This window comes from Parus major, chromosome 1A (genome assembly GCF_001522545.3).
Source record: "Parus major isolate Abel chromosome 1A, Parus_major1.1, whole genome shotgun sequence".
Taxonomy (NCBI): domain Eukaryota; kingdom Metazoa; phylum Chordata; class Aves; order Passeriformes; family Paridae; genus Parus; species Parus major.
In genome coordinates this window covers 32818320-32843437 of record NC_031773.1, presented here as the reverse complement: position 1 = coordinate 32843437, position 25118 = coordinate 32818320, and the positions used below count along the sequence as shown (strand labels likewise).

General features: G+C 41.8%; 1 protein-coding gene across 2 annotated transcripts; it reads right to left on the bottom strand.

Moving 5' to 3' along the window:
• Positions 1–970: 970 nt before the first annotated feature.
• DYRK2 (dual specificity tyrosine phosphorylation regulated kinase 2) lies at positions 971–16266 on the bottom strand. 2 transcript variants are annotated; one of them, XM_015629171.2, is made up of 3 exons: positions 15871–16266; positions 14971–15107; positions 971–6686 (listed from the first exon to the last, which is right to left on the bottom strand). In XM_015629171.2, exons 1-3 carry the CDS (start codon positions 15923–15925, stop codon positions 5085–5087), a joined length of 1794 nt encoding a protein of 597 aa, XP_015484657.1. In that variant the 5' UTR covers positions 15926–16266; the 3' UTR covers positions 971–5084. The 2 variants fall into 2 exon arrangements, with proteins under 2 accessions (XP_015484657.1, XP_015484658.1); XM_015629172.3 differs by lacking the exon at positions 14971–15107 and having other exon boundaries at positions 15871–16161.
• Between the last annotated feature and the right edge of the window lie 8852 nt (positions 16267–25118).

The window sequence follows — 25118 nt, the reverse complement described above, 5'->3', positions numbered from 1 at the left end:
TTGACAAAAAGACTCCTAAAGTTGTCAAGAGAATAAGCTGGAGTTAGTTAAACTTTTTTCCATAAAGAAGTTTAAAAGACCTTTGTCCTCAGAACACCATCACAAGTAGGCCACAAAGATGTAATTTTTTACTCATTGCTTTTTGGGGCTGTAAACTGTATTTAGCTATATTTAATATTGGTGGGGTTTGTGCTCTAAAATCTCCCAACTATGCTGAATAGGAAACACTAAGGAAGTCTAATTAAACTCCTTGATTTCAGCCTGGGCTCACCCAAAGCAGCAGCTTTTCAGAGACACTGCTCCATGTGCACACGGACATTACCAAGTAGAGAATGTGGCCAATCACTTATAAGACAGTTTCTGGTGAAATTACTCTGGATGTATTTGTGAACAGAACGTAGCTCCGTCTAGTCTGTTCAGTATGTTCTCATTATCCTGGGACTTTACAAAGTCTGACAAGCTCTGGAAACTCAGTCTGACACAAATACTCAAGCAGAAATCTGGGTATTTTAAAAGCAGATTTAAGAAAAAGAACATATACTGTACCTGTCTCAATTGAGTCTCTTATAAAATCAAACCTACTGTTATTTTAAAAAATCTTTCAAAAGCAGCTAAAAAATGTTAGAACAGCCATGTCCACAAAATTCCTGCCAAAGATATTCTCTCTTGAATATGGGGCAAATAAAAATACAAAACGTATTACGTTCTAAGTACTGAGAAGAACTTTAGAAACTTCAGGGCAAAAGCAGCCTTTGGGCAATATTCAAGGCTGTCAAGGCACATAAAGTAGTAGAAGAGTCATCCTCCAGCAATGGGTGGTTGCTCTATACAGATACCAGCAAGAAGCTTGGGGACAAAGGCACTGCTGCCACTGACTGAGTAGGAGAAGACCTTCCCCCATTTAAGAAGTGTCAGCTTTCCAAGGGCTCTCTTTACGACTACAAAAAAACCCAAAGTACAGTGGAGAGAATTAAAGTAGGACATAAAATTTTATTCTGAAATGATCTCTGGCCACAACAATAAAATGTAACAAATATTCACTAGAACAGTCTTAACTCCTGTCATCAGCTGTACAATACATACAGTATCATAAAACTGGCCACTAGGATTAAAACCCACTTCAACATCTTTAATGTTAAGTGGCAACAGCAGCATCTCACAGAAAATTATACATAAATATATACACAGTCCACATTCAATCATTTTTCACATGTTTTCAGTACACACAGTTGCAGCATATTACAGTCACGTGTCTAAGTCATTGCCCAATAAAAACCCAAGCTACTGCTTAGACGAAAATTGTAGCAGTTGAACTGAGTAATTACAATTTGTAGCAGAGATGTACAAGCCCCTAGAAACAATAATTCACAAATGTTATTTTATTTAAATGCTACCATAGTATTACACTGGGCAATATTCTAATCTTTGTTGACTGTAAAAAGAGTTCTTTTCGTATTTATCACAAATATTACTGATGGAAAAAAAAATTAACAAATGGAGAGCATTAAATAATGCACACCCTTTCTTAAAGATTTTAATATTGCCCGATGCTACTTATGTCTTTTAAGTGTTTTCAACATTCCCATGAAGTCATTTATAACTCCAAACCACCCACCAAGTTAAAAGTGGCTTAAGTGCCTTGCACCCAAATTGTAAAAATCCCTGGTCACTTTTATAAGAGCCAGGCACATATAAAAGGAATGCACTTTGGTTCATACCAAATGCCCTGGGATTAAATCACACTATAAAACTGAAGAGTTTGAGGTAAATTTTTACAAATACAGTTGATTTCTGTCTAGTGTCACTACAAGAAAAAATTATTTAAAAAAAAAATCAATTTGATGTTAAAGTACAACCAATGAGGAAGGGCCATCTTTAACCCCTTAATGAGACGGTACTACAAGAACAGAGTGTCCTCACCACCCTAACAGTGTGATTGCCTTATTGTTTCTATTAAGGCCTCGATCATCTACAGGATGTTTTAAGACAGGTATAGCACTTAAAAATAGATTTCATCCCTACTAAGCAGTATTCCAAGGGTTAAAGAGGCCAAGATGCATTTATAACAAAAGGCACATTGTTAACACCAAGGGCACAATCCATCCTCTATCCTTAATCTACACATCTTGCATCTCTCTCTTGTTCCAACACTTAAGTGGTAATGAACACACCAGTGGTGCAAGAAACTGAGCCAAGTGAGACTGCAACCAAAGACAACACTGTGCTGTTACTAAATCTGAAAATAGCTCAGACATCTCCAGACAATGGTAACATGTGAGACTAAGCACTGTTTCCAAGCCAACTTCTATCAGCCTAACTATCAGAGCCCTTAGAATAAAATCACATCAAAGCAAGAGGCAACGTCCTTCCCCCCTCCCCCCATTTTTTTCTACAGGGATAAATAAACTACAATAAAATGCAGCTACATCACTTAAAAACCTTGATGTAGCTGCTCCTTTAGTATAGAGGAAGTTCCACTGTATCTGGGTTAAAAAAATAGCTCTTCACACTATATTTTGGCCTTTAAGTTTCCGGTAGCATTTATGAAGAAGGTGGGTCATAAATGCGTTATTGGCATTAAGAACTGGTTACATGAAAAAGAAAATTTAGTGGTTGTAGCCCATTAATGACCCATGAACATCATGAATGTTTTCACCTTAAGTTGCTGCAAAAGGCAGGAAAATGTATCAATGTCCGCTTTTAAAAACATCAAGGGAGATGATTCTTCTTTCACCCTTAACATCAGCATCCCTATTTCCTGACTTTTGCAGGAAGAGTTAGGTAGAAAGGAGTGGTAAAGCCAAGTAGGTGGTGGAGGAAGTAAAGATTCCCTGTTACTGTAGAAAAACACATAGTAATGTATTCCTACAGTCATGAAAGTTAGTTAATTTTACATTAAAATTAATATATCTCTTTTCCAGACTTAGAATTACTGACCATAATTTACTGGATATTCATATTCTAAACTCCACTTTTCTTAGAAGTATTATTATATTTCATTTTTCACATGATTTCATACATGTTTACATATTGCACTTACACATATTGTATAAAGTTGTGAACAGTTAACACTAAATAATTTAATTTGACTAGAGGCAGGAAATTATTTTTTTATTTTAAAACGTAAGAAAAATGGTTGATTGACAGTCTAACTTTTACATTTATCAATCAACAAATAACATCCTCTACTCAGAAATTATTTTGGAGCTTCTTCAGGTGTTGACTTTTTGGCAAGAAGTTCAGCGATATGTTTCCTGAGAATTCTGTCATTTTTTTCTTTATATCCCTCCCCCAGTCATACATTAATTAAAACTAACCAACAAACAAAAATTAAGCTGTAAGTGGTAAATTAACGAATATGAAGGAGAACTTAACCGGAAACTTTCTTGGCCTCTCAGGGGACCATGCTTTAAGTAAATTTCATAATTCGAACAAGAAACTCAGTAAAATCTGTGCATATAAATGTTGTTTATAAGTAAAATTACTGAGGTTTAATGCAATCTATTCTAGTGTGTCTTGTTCTAACCCTTCTGGATTATTCTACTTTGTTTAAAATTCCCTTTATGTTTTATACATCCAATGTAGACCACAGCCACTGTACGCATTACAGTAGTGATCTCAGATTTCAAACTGTTCCTGTTGAAAACATGCTACAACATGTGAATACCTCTCTCATAGGTCTAGATACTATTTTTAGTAGACCATTTTTCTTCCATGAATGCAGTTGTAAGTAAAAAAACCCCAAGCATTAGCACACACACATGAACAAATCTACACATCTCTAACTCTTCTTTCAAAGTTAATTTTCATCTACAAATGCCAAAGATTAAATCAAATTCCAAGCACCTAGCTTTCCTTTGATGATTTTCCCTTATTAGAAGCTATCTAGGATGGTGTCTTCCAACTGAAAAGCTTTCCACTGAGGATCTTTCCTTTTCCAGTTAAGCTGTCTAAGGTGAAGTACTCCTCTACAGGAAGCAATGTAGTAACATCGTGTTTGCCCCTACATGCAGATTTGATCTGAAGTGTAAATGTACCACAGAAGTCACAGTCGCTCAAACGCTGTCAGAGGAAATAAAAGCAACCTTGAAATCCATGTAGTTTAACAGTCTGGAAGTTACAGTATAAAACTGACAGAATGAGCACTTCTGCCTAGGTGATTTTAGGCGATCAAGCTGCATGTTAGAAAAAACATAAGAGAAGAGATGGGGGGAAAAAAACAAAAAAGGAGAACCTGTGTGAATGCTCAGTGTTACGGATCTTAAACAAAGTTCAGAACATTTTTCTTTACCAACTAATCAGCCACTTTCAAATTCAGAGAAACAGATATATTGCCATTTTCATGCTTTCCAAGACTACCTGTTCCTCTCACTCTACCACATGGCATGCAAGGTAAGAGTCATTTTAGCCCCGGTGTTATTTTTTGCATTATGTTTAAATGATCATTTTAATCAAAGCCCATTACTTTTAAATAGAGAAAGCATTCCATAGGAGGTGACAGTATCCTTAGTGATTCCATGACTTTCTCTGGGCTACCACATAAAAAATGACAATAGAACACGCTATGGCTCCACTTTAAATTACAGGTTTACAAGTGTTTAACTGAATTATTTGAGTATTCTCTCTGGAGTCCAGTCAGTCATAGATGTGAGTGTGCACAGAAGACAGACCAAACCCATAAAATCCAAAAGGTAGTCTTTCAAATTTACCCCAGGTTAAAACTAATATGAACCATGGAAGAGAAAGGTTAATACCTTTGATACCACGCTGCAATGAATGACAGTCATGTTGTAACCAGTGGCCTGCCACTGATGTTTATTACTGTGTCACACTAGTTACAGTAAGGCTAATTGTACTGTAGAAGACAAACATTTTAAAAAATAAGTAGAAAAACTTAAAGCATTGTCCCCGTATTTTTATAAAAACAAAATTAACATTTTAAATTACATTTAAAATGAGTGCTGAAAGATACAAATGAATAGATTTATTGAGCAAATAAAAATGCATATCTGAGCTAATTTTTCATACAAATAAGGCTCAGCCACATTGTATCTCTCATATTAACAGCATTGGGTTTTTCAAACTCAGCTAACAAGTTTTGGCAACACTGTTCTTTGCTGAATATTCCCATTGGCATCCGTCATCTGTGCCAAATTAGTCCTCAGTTTTGAAGCTGAGCTTGAAGTTGGAGGTAACTTGGAAATTGAAGTTATAGCACCAGTACTCTCTGTAATTCTCTTTGCTGAGGCCTTTTCCCCAGAAGGGGGTTTTGGCAATCGTCTCCTTAGCCAGGGATGCCGCAAAGCCTGGCTGGGTGTCATACGGACAGCAGGATCCCATTCTAAACACTGTTTTAAGAAGTCAAGGAAGAGGGGATCATCACATCCCTTTAATGCGTTACCCCACTCTCTGCTCTCTGGCGGGCCACGCAGTTTTCCCCTCCGAGAGCGTCCACCATTAAGTATTACAGAGCCATCAGACAAGGTTGTGATGCTGCAATAGCGGGGATAACCCTTAGAGCTCACAAAGTTTTTTGCTCGCTTGGATGCATCTAAGAGTTTTGGAGAAGGCATGCCCAATAGCTCAATCATACAAGCCAGCTGGTCTCCTTCATCTTCTCCAGGTAAAAGTGGATAACCAGTCAGAAGCTCTGCTAGGATACAGCCCAAGCTCCACATATCTATGGGCATCCCATAACGAGCACCAAGGATGACTTCGGGTGCACGATAAAACCGTGACTGAATGTAAGTGTAGACACGCTGATGCTCGTAACAACTTGAGCCAAAATCAATCACTTTAATACCACTTCTACCCTGTTGTTTCAACAGAATGTTCTCAGGTTTAAGGTCACAGTGAATGATTCTGTTTTTGTGCAAAGCATCCAAGCACTGCAAAATTGAGTGGGCAAACTTCCGAACCAAAGGTAGGCTAAAGCCCTGAAACTTGTTTTTCTTTATTAATTCATAGAGGTTCATGCTCAGCAACTCAAATGTCATGCAGATATGGCTGCGGAATGTGAAGTTTTCCAACATGTGAATAACATTCATGTTGTTATCCTTATCTTGTTTCCGGAGATGTTCCAGGATCTTAATTTCTTCCGCAGCTTGGCGGTGGAAACGTTTTTCATTTCTCACCATTTTTAGTGCCACATGCTGATGCATCTTGTGATCATAGGCCTTCACCACCTGCCCAAAGCTTCCTTTCCCTATAACTTTCAGCACTTCATACCTGTATGCAATATGATCATGGGGTACTTGTATGTAAGACCCCTGGTCATCATCATACCCACAGTTGTTTGAACCACCAATCACACCTTGCCGCTTCTTCGCATTTGGACCCAAGAAGTATATTTCAGGGTAGCTAAAAATCTCATGATGCTCAAAAGCTGTTAATTTTTGCATGTATTGCTTCATTGCTTGCTCTGGTGTGGAAACAGAGGATTTCGCCTTCCCTGTTCCATCTGTAGATTTTAAAGAGCTGGAGCTCCCTTGTCGCCTGTGGGCACTCTCTGACTGTCTGTCCTGAACCACTGGCAATCCAGATTTGCCTAGCGTTGTAAGTCCATTTGGCTGAGTTGTCAGAACCGTCCTCTTGTTACTATTATCTTCAAAGAGCTGCTGAACCTGGATTTGTCCATGGCTACCAACATGTAGGTGCTCATTCATTGTGTGCTTACTGCCTCCAACCTAAAATTGAAAATAAATACATACCCAGTTAACGAGAAAGACATGAACTCCATGCTTCTACATTCACTCTCCAACCCTCCCTTTTCCCTAATCACCTCAAAACAAAGTGTCTTCTTAGATGCCAATTGTTTACAGAGAAGCTAAAAAATACAGCATGTATACTGTGATAGTGCTGGATGCTATTAAATTTCCTGATTCTTGTTTCTCAAGTGCTATTTTCACGACTCTCCAAAATGTCTGTAACAAGGCAACCACAAATGTGCTACCATGAGAAGCTAACAATATCTCCAAGGAACCTTCAAGGCAGCAGACCTGTAACATCAAGATGCATGCTAGAGGGACAGCAGACTTCATAAAAAATAGTAGCTGTTTTACAGATGCTGATGCTAACATACAATGCCTGCCAGAACTTACATGGCTTATGCTCTCATCACCTGTTCTCAGAAATCAAGTTCTTAACTTGTTCCTAAATTTGCTGTATATCAAAAGTTCCAGATACATTTTAAAGCAATAATTAATGTGCTGTGACATGCACAAAGAGGAAAAGAACACACCCATTTCTCAAGTTCAAGAATGAAACTTACTGCTTGCAATTGAGACGGTCACAATTCAGCAAAACATTCTGATCAATGAAGAATAAAGCACATCCTTTAGCACTTTCCCAAACCAGTCTAACAGTAACTTTTAACCAATACTCTATTTGGGGCCTTATGCAGACTTGAGTAGAGAGCAAATCTTTGCCTTGAGGAGCATACAGTAACTTTATTTTAAAGGAATGGAAAAATAGCATTAATAGATTTGAGAAATTAGACTTGCTCTTGACAGCATGCACACGGGAATAAACAGTAGCATTCAGCATTTTCAAGCAAACAAACAGCAAAGTACTGGGGTGTGAAAGCAACTATTTCTTCAAACCTTCTATTTTTAAGAAGAAACAAGAAATCTACAAGCATACCTGCCACTAAAATAGCTGTCTTAGAATTCCTCATTTGCTCTCTAGTAGAGGATAATTAGTTTGTCTTCTGCCTGGTCTTACACAAATGTGGGAAGAATTCCCCTGCTGTCTCTCCAGCTGATTCACCAGTCTTAATATTTATGTCAAATTACTACCGAAAAGTTCACTGATACTGTCAGACAGATGATCAAGCCGGGTTTGAGAGCAGTTTTCATCTGAACCGTATTTTTTTATAGGCAGCTAAGGATAACACATTCCCTGTTCACTTAGGGTTGCTGAAATGAAATCAGAAAATGACAGTTGTGTGCTGTGATATGAGGCAATGAAATCTGTGCTGCAACACAGAAGCGCTTCCTAATGAGAAAACCCAGACATGCGAGGCAGACTCAAGCATACTTTGTGCTTCTGTTAAGGCATCAATCTGATACGGCAGAAGCATATTTTTGTATATTCAGTAACTTGTTCCCAAAGACTTGCCAGCTGGACACCAGCTTCACCTTTGGACAGTATTTTGAAATTTGCAGCTCTGAAACTCACATAATGTAAGAACAAGGGCTCTCAGGGACTGCTTCTGCCAAGCTGACTGCTCTTCTGATTCCATTTTGACTGATGTCGAATAACTGGTTCATTCATCATTGCAGTTGGACTGTGTATGCTTGTTTGCAGAGAAATTTAGGCTCACGCGACCAAATTTGATCAATCTCATAGGAAGCACTACCACACAATCACAGTTTAGAGCAAAGACGTTTGTATCACTTAAGCATTGAAGATACACAGGAAATCAACAAAAACTCCCTTCTTAGTTTGATGTCTCAAAAGCACCAGAAATTAAATCATTAAGAGGACTTAATCATGCCTACAGGCAATTCCTTCAGGTCAAGTTTGAGGCGCACTGCAGTAGCAGTTTCCTGAAGGCTGCCCTGATCCTCTGTATAAACAGCAGTTACTGCAAAGAAAAAAAACCAAAATTGCCCCAAGAGCTGCTAAATCACCCATTTCAGAAGAACCAGATCTGGTTAGTAAGATGTGTCATAGGTTCAGCACATGCAGCACTGCAGAACTGTGGAAGAAAGGCATAATGAAGAAGCAGAGTAAACATACAATTCCAAAGACTCAAGCTAGGAAATTCTAGGTACAAAAATTTATTTTCCAACACTAATTGAACAAAAGCAGAACATATCCTGACAAACAGGGAGTAAGCAATACTAATGTAGGCAATGAGGAAGAAAGAGTAGCACTGCAAAAGTAATCTTTAAGAACTTTTTAACCCAAGTACTCATTGCCACAGCTCACATCTTGAATTTCTTTTTCCTCAAGTCACCTGTTTTCACGGTTAACTATTTTCCATCATTCCTAAGCACATCAGTATATGTACTAAGAAATTCTTCAGGGCTTGGAAAAAACCTGATATATTTATTCCCTCTCAACAGGGACTAAGAAGTTCTTTTTTCTGAAAGTGTGTTTGTGAACACATTCTAAAGTGTAAACCATGCCACTCTGCTTCTGGCATTTTCAGGCAGATTCATGGTTTCTCTTGATGCTAATAGGTTGGCTTTTTTTTTCAAGCAGCAGAATGAAACCACCAGCATTATTCCAACTTCAACCCAAATCCTAAATTACTGGTTTTGCCAGTTTCAGTCAGCTGCTGCTTGGGAATGCAAATGCAGATGCAGACAGTAGCACTAGTTTTCTTTGTAGAAAACACCACATTATCACAGGCTCTATTCCAAAAGCTGAGCAGGAGAAGAGAGCCCACTCTTCTTTCAAAAAAGTCCAACAGGAGTTTTAGAGCTATCAGACACAACACAACCACAAAGTCCATATGAAAAGCGGACTTTCCTCATCTGCTTACAACCTGGACTTCCACCAGTCCTTTGCTCTGCCTATCTACTTCTGGCTACTTGGGTGTCTGAGATTGCTGTCAAGCTCAGGCTTGCACAGCTCGCAAGCTCCACAGGCTTCAGCAGCAACACCTGAAGTTCCTGAACCACAACTAATGGGCTTGGCAAGCTACAAAAACTACAGCCTTCTCAGCCCAGTACCAAACTGTTCTTGGTATGCAGAAGCTCCATCAGCCTTTCAACCAAAACCACAAGCCTGAGAGGTTTATAACATGTCTCCATTTTGCTTCTGCAGATGGACCTGTAAATTCCAGAACCAACAACCTACACAACTGATTACCTGCATTCACTTATGAAGCTTGCCAATTATATATTGTATTGTCTGTGCTCAAACCCATCCACACCTTCTAAGATTTATGTATTTGTGTAGCACACATAATCAAAAACCTACTGTTCTAAGTCAATAAATAATAACTAAAAAACTATAAATAAAAAATAACTGATGAGCTTGAACTCATCTTCCTGAATCTTCTGACACCATCAATTACATAACAGCAAATGTTACGGTATTCCTTTTATTTCTTAGCGGTTTCTCATAACTTCAAAATCAACATTAAGATTTTACTTTTACTTTGGTATGTTCATTTTACAGAAGCTGATGACTATGTCAGAAACATTCACCCAATCTTTGAAGGAGATACACCAAGCAAAACAAAACAAACTACACCCTAAACTATGATAAATACATAAAAAAAACCAACAAAACTTTAATTTGAGGGTGGTGTTATTTGGGTTTGTTTTGCCTTCACAAATGGATTTTGGAACAGAAGTAGAACAGTAACTTACTATACTTCAGCTACAGACCTGTAACAACATGGAAGTAGCATAAAAATGAATCCAGCTGGCTAACAAGGTGGCAAACCCATTTACAATTCCTTTCCAGTGCATTCACCCAGTGCATTAATCTGTTTCAAGATCTTTTACAAGACTACTTACAGGACTGAACCCCACGAAGCACATACCTCTTCTCAACTTTATCCTCCAAATGCATCAAGATATTATGTAATTGTATCATATTTCATCTTTGTAACAGTCATTTTGTGTGATTATTAGTACCCTATAAAACTATCCAAGACAGACACATGATTCAGCTATATATTATCATTTTATTTTGAGCAAAACCACACAAAAAAGATTTTGCTGTCAATCAAAATCTAAAAAGGTTTGTAAAATGAATCTTAATAATAGAGCAATCATGATGGCCTGCTGAAATACTGCACAGGAATAAGATGTCATTATCAGCTATTACTTAGCACAGATGAGGACAAAGGGAGAAACAGTGTTCTAAAGTAGTAACTTAATTAAAGAATAATTGTTACACTATATACCCCTTTCTTCACAGCATTTCTGCAATGAAATGAAAGCATTTCTGAGTGTGCCAGTTTCAGCCCTACTGTGTCAAATACACAAGAGACATATGGTATCAGGTGTAGAATGCTTCACTGCCTATTTTGTTGACTACAAAACAAAAGCCTGAGCAAATGTACAAAAGGCCTTCTTTCTCCTTGATAAACTAATTCAGCAACATTCCTCTGTTCAGAACTAAAAATACTTGCTAATTAGTACAATGATAATAATACTGTATTATCCCTAATGATTTTATCTTGAGTATGGGTTTCATACACAAAAAAAGACTAAGCCTTTGCTGAGCTTGTGGCTCAACAAGAGTGGTAGAAGGAACACACCATTTGGATTTTTGCTGTTGCTGTATCTGGTCCATATAAGCTCATTTTTTGAAAAGTTTACCTTAACTTCATATAGCAAATGCTTTCACAGACTGAACTATGCCTCAAGAGTGATATGGATTCTTAATTTTTTTTCATTCTGTTAGGGGTGCAGTGAGTTTGAACACTTCTGGGACACCCTGCATTTATTATACATGATGAAACTCAAAAGGACAGTTAATGCACACAAAATTGAGCCCCTTGGGTTAGGTGAACTATACAAATATGAGAGATGTGCCCAAAAGTACTGCAGTCCCCACAGCACCACAGTCACTATCTGCTGGAATCCAAATTTCACAGCCAATCCCCACAGCCCTTGAAAGTTAAGACAGCCTCATATTCCCCCTAGATAAAATTTTTAAATAGAGGAAGAAACATCCCAAGAAAACTAGATATAGTAAAATCCAGGTCATGGCTGCATAGTTATTTCCACTCTGAAATGTGTGACAGCATTTCTGTGGCAATTTAATACAAGAAAACACCACAATAAAAAGGTATTTTCATTGGTTTTACCTGCTTTAAAGCAGATGACAACAGCAAAAATTGACAGCATGTGATCTACCAGATCTTTGTACGGACGGAGTCCAGGAACCTCTGTTCCATTATAATGCAAGTCAATTAAAAAAAATTAAATTTAAAAAAAAAATCAAGATTAATACAATTACTGATGCAAAAGTATATGGGTAAACACTCAACACTAGTGGCAAAAGAAAATAGGCTTACTGTACAGAAATTTTAGAAAGGGCTTGAAGGAGGGAGGGCACTGAATCATGCATTGTAATGGTTCATTCTACAGTACTAGACAGGAGGATAAAAACATTAATACTGCTCAAGAGAAAAAGGAACAGTGCAGAATGCAGGAATATATACCAAGTAAGAAAGAATTCCGACAGAGCTAGGCAGAAGACAGAGACGAGTCTGGAAGAGGGACTCACAGGTTGGGATTTACACAAGCAGAGCAGCAGGCAAGCAAGATAATCTCTACTGCAGCATGTCAACTGGATGTAAGAACATCATGAAATAGGAGAGAGTGAATGGAAAAAGGTTCCAATCATCAAGGCAAGAACTTAAGGCTTCCAAAGAGAAAGCAGTTACTTTGGCTGGAAAGGAGAATGAAGAGGACAAGGAGTTGGAAATAGGTTCATGTTTTCCACCATGAGGCTAAAAAGACAGCCAGGGATGGAAGAGTACACAAATAAGCCTAGGATGAAGGCACATTTAAAAAAAAATAAACAAAATCTTTCCCTACTACAACACACAACCCTGCCTGCTTAGCAACAAAGGCTGCTGTGCTTGTAAAGCCTACCACCAAAACCTCTGTCCCATTTTATGAAGCTTCTGTAAAACATCATCTTCTCCCCTTCTACCCATGCTATTTACAATCTACCAAAAAATGAAATTTCACTTGACAGTAGGAGACCACGGTTTCAGCAGAGGCTGGATCACACAAGCAAGAAATATGACAGGTAGTTGATTTCTTCCCTGTCTGCATTAAAGGAAAAACCCTCTAGCTAGCTTAAACAAAACATAAGTTCAACCCCAGCTTCTCTCACAACTAGTATACATACTATGCACACATATATAAACACCAGCAGTTCACCCACTTACGCACACTATACCTTCTGAAAGTTTGAAACACAATCAGAAATACTGTTTTTAGCTATTAAAGAAGCCAATAGATACAACAGAGATGGAAACAGGATAAACAAATGAACTCAGAGAAGGAAAATAATTTAAGAAAACTGAAAGGACCTATTTTAAACAGGTCTGATTGGAGGAAGTGTTGGGATGCAAAGCCAATGGTTTCAATCTGTCAGTGTCAGCTGAGGTCAGGAGGCCTAAGATTACAGAACAGATACTGCCCCCCCTTTTTTTTTTTCAGGTTAAAATCCAGTATTCTGGTGTCATGTCTGATCCTCACCACAAAAAGTTATGTTAGCCAACCACAAAATAACCACCTACAAAGGCAGCATGAGGCATTTCTGTAACAGCACCCAAGGCTAAATAAACACTGTAGAGCAGGCTCTTCTTTATCACAAAGGAAAGACAGACTTTGAACAGTCAGAATTTAGAGGGACACAGATTCTGATGCATAGCCATATAATGCTTGATCAATCCTGGATGCTTCCATAGTATGCATATATATGCTACATATAAACATACGCACACACACAATCATATACTTGTAAAGATACTTGAAACACAGAAATGTAGGACTTAAACACCCCTTGAATGCTTTTATAAAGACTGCATCTTTACACATATATATATATGCACAGATAGTATATATAATACACTAACACAAAATCTTCGTATAAAAATACCAAAATTCTGTACTTTCAGAATTAATAAGCAGTCACAGATAAAGCTGGACCACCATGCTTTCACAAATCCTAAATTATGTCTGGGCTCTGTTACATGTGAGCCCCTGATATTTGTGGGCCCTACTGTAAATGCACTTGCATGACTGGTGCCCAGGCTGTTTGTATTATGTTCCTTCCTTTACGATTTTACTAAAAACAGCCCCTAAGCTGTTGCCACAACTCTAAATCAGGCAGCACTTAACTGGTATACAAATGTGAAAAAAAATTGACCTTTTATACTAGCGAAATTCAGACATGTACTCTAGCTACATAAATACACAATGAAGTTGATCTCAAGTATGCAGCTCCACCTTGAATTTGCAGAATACTCTTCACTCCTTTTGGGAATACCCTGTCTAAATACTAATATTTTATTTTTATTTTTTAAGACAATTCTTGCTCTAAATGGATTCGAGTAAGATGTTTTACCCCTGAAGTTATATGGAAAGCCACTGGAACGCTAGTATCTAAATGCACAGTTTCACCTTCCGCTACTAGCTCATAATCACATTACCATTTAAAGCTCTGCCATATGTTTACAAAGATAGTATGTGAGCATTCACGAAGAACTCATTAATTCTAGGAAAAGTATGCCATCAATGCCTTTTGGGGTCAGTATGAAATCTTTCAGAATTTAAAAGGAAATGTATGCAATAAAAATTTCAGATATTTAGTGTTAACATGACAGTATATAGACCTCTCTCTCTACTTTGTCATGCCTTCAGGACAGAGATACCACCTCTTATCCATATATAGTGGCATACTTGTGAAGTTTCATTCCTAGTAGATTAACTAGGAGTGGGAGATAACGTGAGATATCACAGAACCGGAAAATAACATTCTTTTCACGCCATCAGCGGTTCTTTATAGGTAAACTACTGCAGCAATAAAGGCAGATTCATCCAATCATTGTCCCTGAGCACAGCGATTGCTATTTCTAGGGAAGACTGCGATCGGCCTGAGCTATCAGACACGTAAAGGGGAGAGCAGCCTTCATTTTTCACCACAGTTCATCCGACACTTTAATCACAGCGACTAAACATCTCAAAAAATGCATTCACCAGAACATCTCCTCTACGCGAGTGTGAAAAATCGACTTTGTCACTGAAAACGAGACACAAAACCAGACTGAAGGGCGGGGGGCGAGCTGGGGAGGGAGAAAGCAATGTGTGCAGTTCCAGGGTCCCAGCCTCCCAAGCAGCATGCACATTTCAGCGGAGCCTGCAGAAACCAGACGCGTGTTACTCCAGCACCGTGCGCTTCGGGGGGCCCATGCGCGCTCGGTCCCGGGGCAGACGCCCCTTCCCCGCACCCCGTCCACACCCCCCTGCCCGGGCTCACCGTGTGGGAAGCGTTGTTGGCCCTGAGCGGCGGCAATGCGAGGGGCGACGGCGGGCCTGTCCCAGCTCCTGCCCGGGAGACCCCGGCTCCGGTGCCCGGGGAAGACGGCAGCGGACGGCCGCTGTCCCCTGCCCTGCCTGCGGAGAGCAGAGGGGTGAGCAGAGCGGCGGGCGGCAGCGGCGGCCCCTCGGGCAGCGAGCCCGTCGGGGCGGCGGCCCCAGCGCTCGGCCGGCACCGCCGCCCGTCTTGCTTCGGGCAGAAGCCATTAAAAGCTAATCACCGCCGCGGCGCACACACGCACCGATCCGGCTAATAGCGCGGGCGGGCCGTGCTCGCCCGGCTAAACCCTTCATCCGAGATTAACCCGCCACCGGCAGGCGCCTAACCGGGAGAACGAGCCGGCTCTGCTTCGCGCACGCCTCGGGGCTGGACGGCTGCCCGCGCCCCCCGCCTCCCCCCGAGCCGTCTGGCCCGGCGAAATCCCGGCGCCGCCGGGGACCCGCCAGGAGTTCACAAGTCTGCCGCGGGAAGCGGCGGCGAGCACCGCTGCCCCTTGTCAAACGCAGCAGCTCCGGCGCTCGCGGCGATCCCCAGTTCTCCTCGGGCCGTTTCCCCAGGCGATTTCTCTCGGGCCCCCGCTCACCCCGCCCCGCTCCCCCGAGGCGAACTCGCCATCCCGCACAACAGCGGCTCGCCGGAGCCCAGCGCGCAGCCCCCGACGGCCCCCCGGGCTCGGCTGCCGCGGGGGGAGGGCGGATCATTGTTCGACACGCACGGCACCTCTGCGGCGGCGGCAGCCGCGGGGCCCCCGAGCGCCCCCCGCCTCCGTCCCCCTCCGCCGGGCCTCCGCAGCCCGGCCCAGCGGTGGCGATCGCGGCGGCCCTCGCTCGCTCTCCTTACCGGCTGGGAAGGCAGCACCAGCGGCGGCGCTAGCCGAGGGTTTTCTGGTTAACATGGCCGCTGGAGAGGAGGGAGAGGAAAAGGCATGTCAGGGTGGCTCTCCTCCGCTGCTCCTCGGCCTCTACGGGCGGCGACTGCCTCTCTTCTCCGATCAGCTACACCCAGACCCAGACACGTCCTGCGCTGCATCCCCCTGGCCCCGGGCCGGCCGGACAGATCCTCCAACGGCCCGCCGTCGCCTCCCGCCGCAGCCGCAGCAGCAGCAGCCACGCCGCCGCCGCAGCCCCCGGCCCAAGCTCATCACCTCCCCCGCCCCCGCCCCGGTCGCCCCGGTCCCCTCGCACGGAGGAGGGGGCAGCAGCAGGCGGCCGGACAGGACACTCCTCCTCGCGCGGCGGAGCGGGGACAAACAGCGCACAGGATCGGCAGTCCCCGCCCCGTCGGCCGCGTCCCCCCCTCCCGTCCCCCCCCGCCGCTCCCTCCCGTTCCCTACCGCTCCGCCGCCGCGGAGGCGGCGCGGCCCGCGGCTCCCCCCGGGCGCCGCACGTCCGCCCGCACAACGGCCGCGCCGGCCGCGCGCCCCGCCCGCACAACGGCCGCGCCGGCCGCGCGCCCCGCCCGCACAACGGCCCCGCCGCGCGGGCCGCGGGGCCAGGGCGCGCCCGGCCGTTGGGCAGCGCGGCCGCGCAGCCATGTTGGCCCCGGCGGGCGGGACGGGCTCGGCCCGGGCAGCGCCCGTGGCGCCAGGGGAGAGCGCCGTGTGTGGGAACCGCGTGTGGCGGCGGAGGAGCCGGGGGATGGCCGGCTCGTCAGGCGGCGGGGCCGCTCCGTCAGACCCGAGAGACAAAGGTGGACCCGTGGGACGAAGGATAGATAACTTGAAAGGCGTAGTGTTTAAGTGAAAACTTAAAAAAAAAAAAGGGAAAAGAAGCTTTTGGGAGTGCCCTGGAGGCGTAAGTGCTTCAGCCTAGAATGGGAGTACGAGGGGGGTTATTGGCCTTGTTTCCAAACTGCACGACGTGCTTTGTGGACTACAGTGCTTTGAATTCCTGGTTTGTCAGCTCCAACGTCATTACTGCCAAAAATAGAAGACTAAACATTTGCCCCGCTTGGAACAGCGTTGAAGTGAACTGCCCTACCTATGATCAGCCCTTTTTGAAGTCCTTACAGATCTCGCAGGTTTTTCTTTTTGAAAGAGCTGGTGGATGTATATATAGACCTCCCTTCATCCCCTTCCACAGAAAAGACAAAAACTAATCTCCCCTTTCCCTATGTCTAAGAAAAAAAAATAAAAAATAAACGAACCCATGCCTTTGCCTCTTCCAGTGCCACAGATACATGCATAAGCAAAGACGTTTCCTGTACTGGCACAAAGAAATAAACAATTTCTCTAACCCCTCCTGTCACGCAGAGAAAACAACCATACCTTCTCCTGTCCACACCCACCTAATCTCTTCCCTTCACTGTAGCTGAAAGAAAGCTTTGTCTTCCTCAATATCACCCCAGATGTCCACGGGCACTCCCAATGTGCCTTCCCATTGGCTGGCAGGTGTATAAATGGTGTTTTTTGATTACTTTCCGTATTTTCTCATTATTTTCACAAGCAGTGCATGCACGTCAAAGGTATCTGCACATCAAACACTCTGATAACATTAGTCTTCTGAGATACCTTAAATGTTTCAGGAATGGCAGACAGAAAAAAATAAAAGATACTTTTCTAGTTATTCAGGGAGGGGAGGGGAGGAGGGGAAGCTTGTTCATGCTCAGGCTGGATAAAAAAACTGGAATTGACACCAATTATCTTTTCGTAGGGCTTGCAGGAGTTCTTAATCTTGAATGATGTGTCTTTTTTGACTGTCAGTGTCACAGATGGATTCATGCCTGTTCAGAGGTTACTTGCACCTAAACACTGAGATAAGACAAAGCCTGCTAAGTGCCCTGTTTCAACCCTTTTCCAGTCGAGTACACCATCCACAGTGTGCTTTCCACAGTTTATTCAAACATTCTTGGACTGCTATGAAGACTATGTAAAAAATGGAGCTAGTCTATCACATAGTAAACAGTATTTAAATTAACTCAGTGGGAACACATTACATTGGTACCTGTCCAGCTATCCTCTTTCTAAGACTGCATGCGCTTGTAAGCATTAATCTTGAATCCTGTGAGTGGCCTTGGGCCTGCTTGGATGCCTTTCTTTCTCTGTCTCTTTCTTCATCTGCAACCTATCCTGACATTTGCTGTCAAGGGTAGTACCTGATGGAGTCTGAATTGCAGCTCAAGATCAGGGCAAGCCCACCTTGATTCCTTCTGAACGCAGTGCAAGAAACTTCAGTTTAAAAGCTCCTTTAATGCAGAATTTAGATTGATAAAGAGGAGGAACATGCTAATATAATCGCAAAATACCTTGGCTTCAAATAGGGCCGTTAACAGCCCTCTTTAAAATCATAGAGGCAGATATACAAGGAAAAGCAGAAAGCAAAACCTAAATACTCAAAGACGAAGCAAAGGTCAATTCTTTCATGCCAAGTCTTACACTAAGAAATCTGAACTATTTCCTGTTGAGTGTCCACAAAACTTTCTTCTTTGTGATACTGGCCATACTGAGCATATCGGCACTTTCCAGACCAGTGCTGCATAGGAGGAGATCAACAGGATTCCCAGGACAGAAATAAGTGTTAGGCACCTGACAGGAGAAAGTGTACGGTGCTCAAAATTAGAGAGTAAAATGAGTCAGGATTTTATTGATCCTTTTTCCTGCTCACTCAGCTTTTATTACCCAAAGGTGTGAACTAACCTGTAATGATAGAAGATTAGTCTTCCCTTTCTTGCAAACAAATCCACTGAGTATTCATGAGTGACAGACTACTGAGAGTCTTAGAATAGTTTAGGTTGGAAAGGACTTTTAAAAGCAGCTAGTCTAACCCTCTGCAATGAGCACAGACAGTTTCAACTAGATCAGGTTGCTCAGAGCCCCATCCAACCTGACCTTGAATGTTTTCAGGGATGTGGCATCCTCACCTCTCTAGGGGCACCAACTGTGACGGTGTTTCATCACCCTTGTAAAAGATTTCTTCCTCATATCTAGAATGTTCTTCTAGTTCTTCTCATATCTATAAATCTACCTCAAGTATAAAAACTGCACCCCTTGTCCTGTCGCAAGAGGTCCTACCAAAAGGTTTTCCCCATCATTCTTATAAGTCCCGTTTAAATGTCAAAAGGCCAAAATAAGGCTTTCCTGGAGCCTTTTCTTCTCCAGGCTGAACAACCCTGCCTGTCTCAGCCTGTCTTCATAGTGGAGGTGCTCCATTCCTCTGGTTGTTTTTGTGGCCTTCCTCTGGACCCACTCCAACAGGCCCAACTGGTACTTGCAAGGGACTTGTAAGGTAATGTCATCAAAGCAGTTGTTTTTAAGAGAAGTGTCTGAAAACTTTCTTTCCAGACAGGTATCCAAAGAGGCCTGTTGACTGGAAAGTTCCAGCTCAGTGGGACAAAGGTGGTAACTAGTTCTGTACTACAGTGGGCACCTAAGGAGGAAGGTGAAGGGGCAGTTGGAAGTGCTGGGAACAATTAGAAGGCTCCTTGCCACAGCTGTCTTGAAGAGGCTTAGGTTGGTCTCTTACAGATATCATCCTCCCATGATAAACTGCACCAAGTGTCCTGATACAAAAAATAACAAATATTTGGTAAAAATAAAGTGGCAAAATCACAACCATTAAATGACAAAATTAAAATTAATTTCAAAAAAAGCCCAACAGAACCAGAACATTCTAGAATAAACTCTGCTATCTGTAAAACCTTGTCTAAAAGTGTTCCTGCCCACATAGTACATTAAAATGCATTATTGAAGATATTATTCTAGTAGAGTGTGTAGAGACACAGAACATGCTGTGTTTCTTGAGCCATTCAGTCAGGGCCCTTGTGACCGAGACAGACATTAACTCAAAGCAGACTGTGAGGGGTTGCTGAGGTCTGTTCTGTCAGGCTGCCTGGGGACCCAGTTCATATCTAGTTGCCCTGTTAGAGCACGGTACCTCCTTAGCAATCCTGTGAAATCTCCCGTGCCAGTCCACTTACCTCTCCAAAGTGGATGGGTTAGGGTTTAATTAAATGGGGCTTTGGTATGTAGTTGTAGGGCAAGCAGGGCTGGCTGGTCAGTCACAAAACATCTCTGCCACTGTGGTATTAGCAAATGCTTATGTGGTCAGGCACCAGGGAATTCCTGAGAAGCCATGCGTGTCCAAAGCTGGGGTGATGACACTGTGGGGCTCCCACAGGGACAGGTGCTACGATTGCTCAGCACCTTGCTATGCTTTGTCCATTCTCACCAGGTACAGCAAACTGTTTTGGCTGTAGATAAATCACCACTAGGTAAAGCAAATACAAGGCAATCAGGGGGTTTAAGGACATTGCACTTAGTGACATGGCTTAGTGATAGACTTGGTAGGGTTAGGTTAGCTTTTGGATTTGATTAAGTAAAGAGCCTTTTCCAACCTAAATGATTCTGGGATTCTATGAAAAGTAGAGGTCAGACAAGCCTGGAACACAGCAAGTAAAAATGTGGTTTTCTGCCACCTTTAAATCATCCCCTCCTACTAATCAGCGTTTTCATGAAGGAGGATCTTTACTAATTCTCAACATCTTTTAAAATGTTCTTGTGAAGCAGACCTTAGATGCAGAGCTGGAGACATTAAAACACTTAGAATATGTCTCACCATTAATTAAACATGGGTCCAAGCCTTTTGTCTCAGCCAGTAATACGTATTTTAAAAGTAAACCCTTCAGCCCAGTAAGTGGTTGCTTCAGGATGGCCTGAACACAATCAGCACCAGATTCTCATTAATTTGTTGTGTATAATTTAGGCATGAGCAGGGCTGTGTATACTACAGTGTTGACTTTCAGCAGATCATTCTGAGAGCAGTGTAGGCACTTTAAAATACAGCAGCCTACAAATACTAGCACTGCAGATGGAAAGCACACCAGTCAGGACTCGACTAGCTCTCAAACATGCGCTTTGCTGTGTGGTACACATGTAAGGTTTGCAACTCCACACTCTTTCTGCTGTTCCCAGAAACTAAAAATTCCCAGCAGAGCATCTGCAACAAAAAATAAAATTGTATTTCAATGCAATTATAAAAGGTAAACTTACGTATTCAGAGCAGGAGTGCAGAGAGCTATTGCCACAAATCAGCTTACTAGTACATATTCATACTGACATGAGAGTATATGAAGCTAAACTGGCTTGCCAGGTTCAGATGTTTGTTGGCCTTCATTCCACTGTGTGTTCTGTTGAGGTTAAACTTCATTCTGTGTTCAGGGGTTTAAGAACTGCTGTTTAAGAATACATAATTCACAATTTCTATTACACTATTAAGACACAAGAAAGGATGTTTTAGTGGTCAGTGAGTAACCCTGAAAAGAAACTCTGAGATCTTGTAAGTTTGCAAGTATAAAAATAAATTTTGCTCTTCTGCTATTACAACTATTTTGTGGGAGGCTATCTCACAATATGTTTGTATTTTAGTGGTGTCAAATTGCATATTAAGTAAAATGCTTTTCCTTTTCACCAGACTATGCCAATGTTTCTAAATTTCTGTATTATATATTTCCTATATAACTTCAGGATTCTTATAGAATTAATATTATTGGAATATTAGACTTAATTCCTTTGTGTATACTCCCTGCACGTCTAATGGGAGAAGAAATATTCCTGTTTTCCTGTCTCACACAGCAGAAGCAATTTTGATGGAGTCATTGGAATAGCATTAATATAAAACTAATCTCAGGGAAAAAGCCTAATGCTGGTTGAATCTTTTCAGCTGATGCACAGCTTTTTTTGTGTTCTCAGTAGAAAAGTGAACCTCGAGAAAAATAAGGAAATTATGTATGTGTCTTTGGCTCTTCCTCTTCTGTGAAACCTTCCCTCCACGTCCTGAAGCTCCTCTGTTCCCCCAGCTACACAAATAAGGAAGATGTGATAATTGGAGAAACATAGTTAAAACTACTGGCTCTCTTGTCACTTGAATGTTAGTCTTTGCTAAGAAGGTCCTATAAAGCAAATGTTACTGCAAGTTTAGTCTGCAGATGATACGTAGGATTTCTACCAAACTGTTTCAGAGAGAAACCACAAACTTGTTAAACCTTATGTCATTTCTGAATTCAAGTTGCCTATTTATAACCACCTTGAAAATGAATACAGAAGCTCAGTGTAATCTTTCTTGCACTCATTGTGTGGGCCACTCTGTTTCAAAACCAGCTGTTCACACCTGGGGCTAGTCCCAGCTGTTGAAGCACTGGTAACCTTTGCTTGTCCAATTCCACATATGAAATGAAACAGATTTAACTTTAAAGGGTTTGTGGGACTCAGCTACACTTCACAGCAGTGTTTCATAGAAGCTGGGATTTAATTCTGTCAGGTGCTGAGAAGTTTCAGCTCCCCTGACTCAGGGATCCCAATATCTCATAGGGTGTACTGAAATTGAGAAATTACGTATCTCACTCACTTGTAATAAAGCTCATTAAAATTATTAAAATCACTGCCCTATGAAAGCACAAAACTGAGGCATAATTAAAAGATAATGGGTCAGAGGAACTCAGAGTCCAGAAGGAACTCCGACCAAGTTATTTTCCTCACCCAGGCTCTCTCTGGGCAGCATTTATTTATAATAAAGGGAAAATGAGTCATTAAGTCCCAGGGTCTGAGTGTTATATTATTAATGAGTATAATCTACCGTCAGGATTTACATGGTGACTTTTGAGATAAACCATGAGCCACCTGCTGAAAAGCAAAATTAAGGCTACATGCTGGGAAAGCACTTTCTCATTAAAATATAATCAAGATTTGTTAGGGCAACAAAAAAGAACCAACCTGATATGCTGAATTAAACTGAGTATAAGAACTGAAGGTATCAGACAGCTGTGAAGAGTTCTTCAGCTCCCTCTTTTGCAGGGTGTAAACCCTACATGGGCTAACCATGGGAAACACAGACTGCATCTCTTGAATGTACATAAAAGAAGCCCCTGGCCATGTTTCCTAAGAATATTATGTGCAACACATATGCTACTTTTTCTTCTGTAATGAGCCTCCTTACCCTTCTCCATTGATCACAGAAGTGAGCATGGTCAGGCTGATATTTGAGTAACAAGAGGGGATGTGCAGGCATGTATTTATAGTGTGGAGGGAAAGCTAAGAGGGATCTTCTCAGTGTTCCCTTCAGTACCACACTTCTGTTTCTTTGGTATGGAAGTACCCTAAGCTGTCCAGCCTCTCATTTGCACTGCTGTGTGAATCCTTGGAGGATGTCTGTATTCAGGTGTGAAGGGTGGGAAAAGAAGAATAGGAAATATGTGATGTGAAAATGAAAGAGAAGCTTTAATTTACTATCATTTGTAATCTCCTTCCAAAGGAATAAACGTGCATATTAACACACAAACAGTTCACAATAAATTCAGAAAATTGACACTTAAAATCATTATATAATTTGGAAAATAAAGTAAACAAAGGAAAATTCCTGCAGGCATTCAACAGATAGAGAAAAAGAGAAAAGAAACCCAAGGGGACACTTCAGTATGTGTGCTATTTTGTTCATAAAATGAATCCCAGTGATTTAAAAAAGACCATTCATACACAATTCCACCTTTAATTAGGATCCTAGTTATAAATTATAGAACACATTTTTTGCTTAGCTGAGATACTAATTTTAATTTGCAGAAAGGCAGAGGTTGCTAGCTACAGGTAACTCCCTATCAACAGATTTAGTTGTGTATGAAATGGGCAACACTAACATGTAGGGCTAGGCCTAGTAAGTAGGTAGCTCATAAAAGGAAATCACATGTGGCAGAAACAATAGGTGCTAATGCCCATGCTAGTGCCTGGCAAAGTGTGCTGGGGTGTCAAAGCAGAGACAGAAACCATAGGTGACACAAATACCCAGGAGATTCCCCCCTGCATGAGCTGGCCAATTCAAGAACATCTGAAGATTCTTTGGAGAAAAAGAGTCACTGTTGTCACAGGTTCCTCTTCTGTGCAGTAAAATAATGCCAAAAGCATTCATTTGGCAAAGTTCTGTGCATTGGACCTTCAGCCTCTGGAGATGTGCAGCAAACTACAAGCTGCTGAATTTGGAAGCAGGAATTCATGATTCACTGGGTCATAGAAAGAAAGTGTTTCAAAGAGAAATTAAAGATGAGAACGACTACTGCTGTGAGGTTAGACTTTAGAAGTATGTTTTTAATGTTGCATAAAGCACAGTAATATTCTGTGTCCCCAGTCCAGTCATGCAATATGCAAAGTTTTGATGAGTATTTTGAATCAGGTGGGTATTTTCAAATAGTGTTTAACTTCAGTTTGTAAAGGCTAATGGTCTATTCCTGTAAACAAAACACACTGAAAAACATGCAGTAAAAAGCCAAGAGGCAAGAAAGGAAGAAAACAAGGGTAGGAAAGATAACATGAAAAAGATTATGAAAAGCCACATATAAAAAGAAAGAGGATGAAGCAAAGCAGCAAAACACAATCATCTTTTATTTTCTGACATTAACTTCCTGGTAGTGTGACCTTTGTCTTTTTCTGTCTCTCTCCATTCAGTGCTGTTTTCACTAGTGCTCTCCTCTTTTAATTCAACATTTAGTCTCCTGGTCTTTGTTTGCTCTTCTAGTATTGTCTTTCTGTCAGTGAGGAGGCTGCAGATGGGCCACAGCTGTCTGTCTCCCAACAAGTGATGCCATTACAGGGCTGCTCCAGGAATTAGTGGGTGAAGATTGGAGTCCTGCTCTTTGCAGGGCATCAGCTAAGGAAAAGGAGAGCTGAAACTGTGAGAGAATGATGAGAGTGTCAGTGGTCTTAAGGCTGCTGAGCAAAGTTTCAGGGGGCTTTTCCTGAATGAAAATATCCTGCCTCTTCAGTTTATTTCCTGAGGACTTTGCTAATCCTACCCCTTGAACTGCAGAATTTGTGTCAGGGGCATTTACCCATGAGAGTTGCTGCAGCATAAGGAAACACAAGGGAGCAGGAGCCCAGCTAGTGACAGTCTTTTGGCAAAGGAATTGGGGCCCTGACAGATAAATTTTTTTTTAAAAAAAAGTAAGTTTAAATTTTCTAATAAACTGATTTCCTGAATGCTCTTCAGGTCAGTTAATTTTTTGCTAAATCCATATTTTTTTTGTTTTATTGTCCATTTTTTTTCTGGGTCCTTCCTTCCCTCTCACCCAGCTTAACAGATTTATCCTGTTTGCAATTGTAGGGTTGAGTT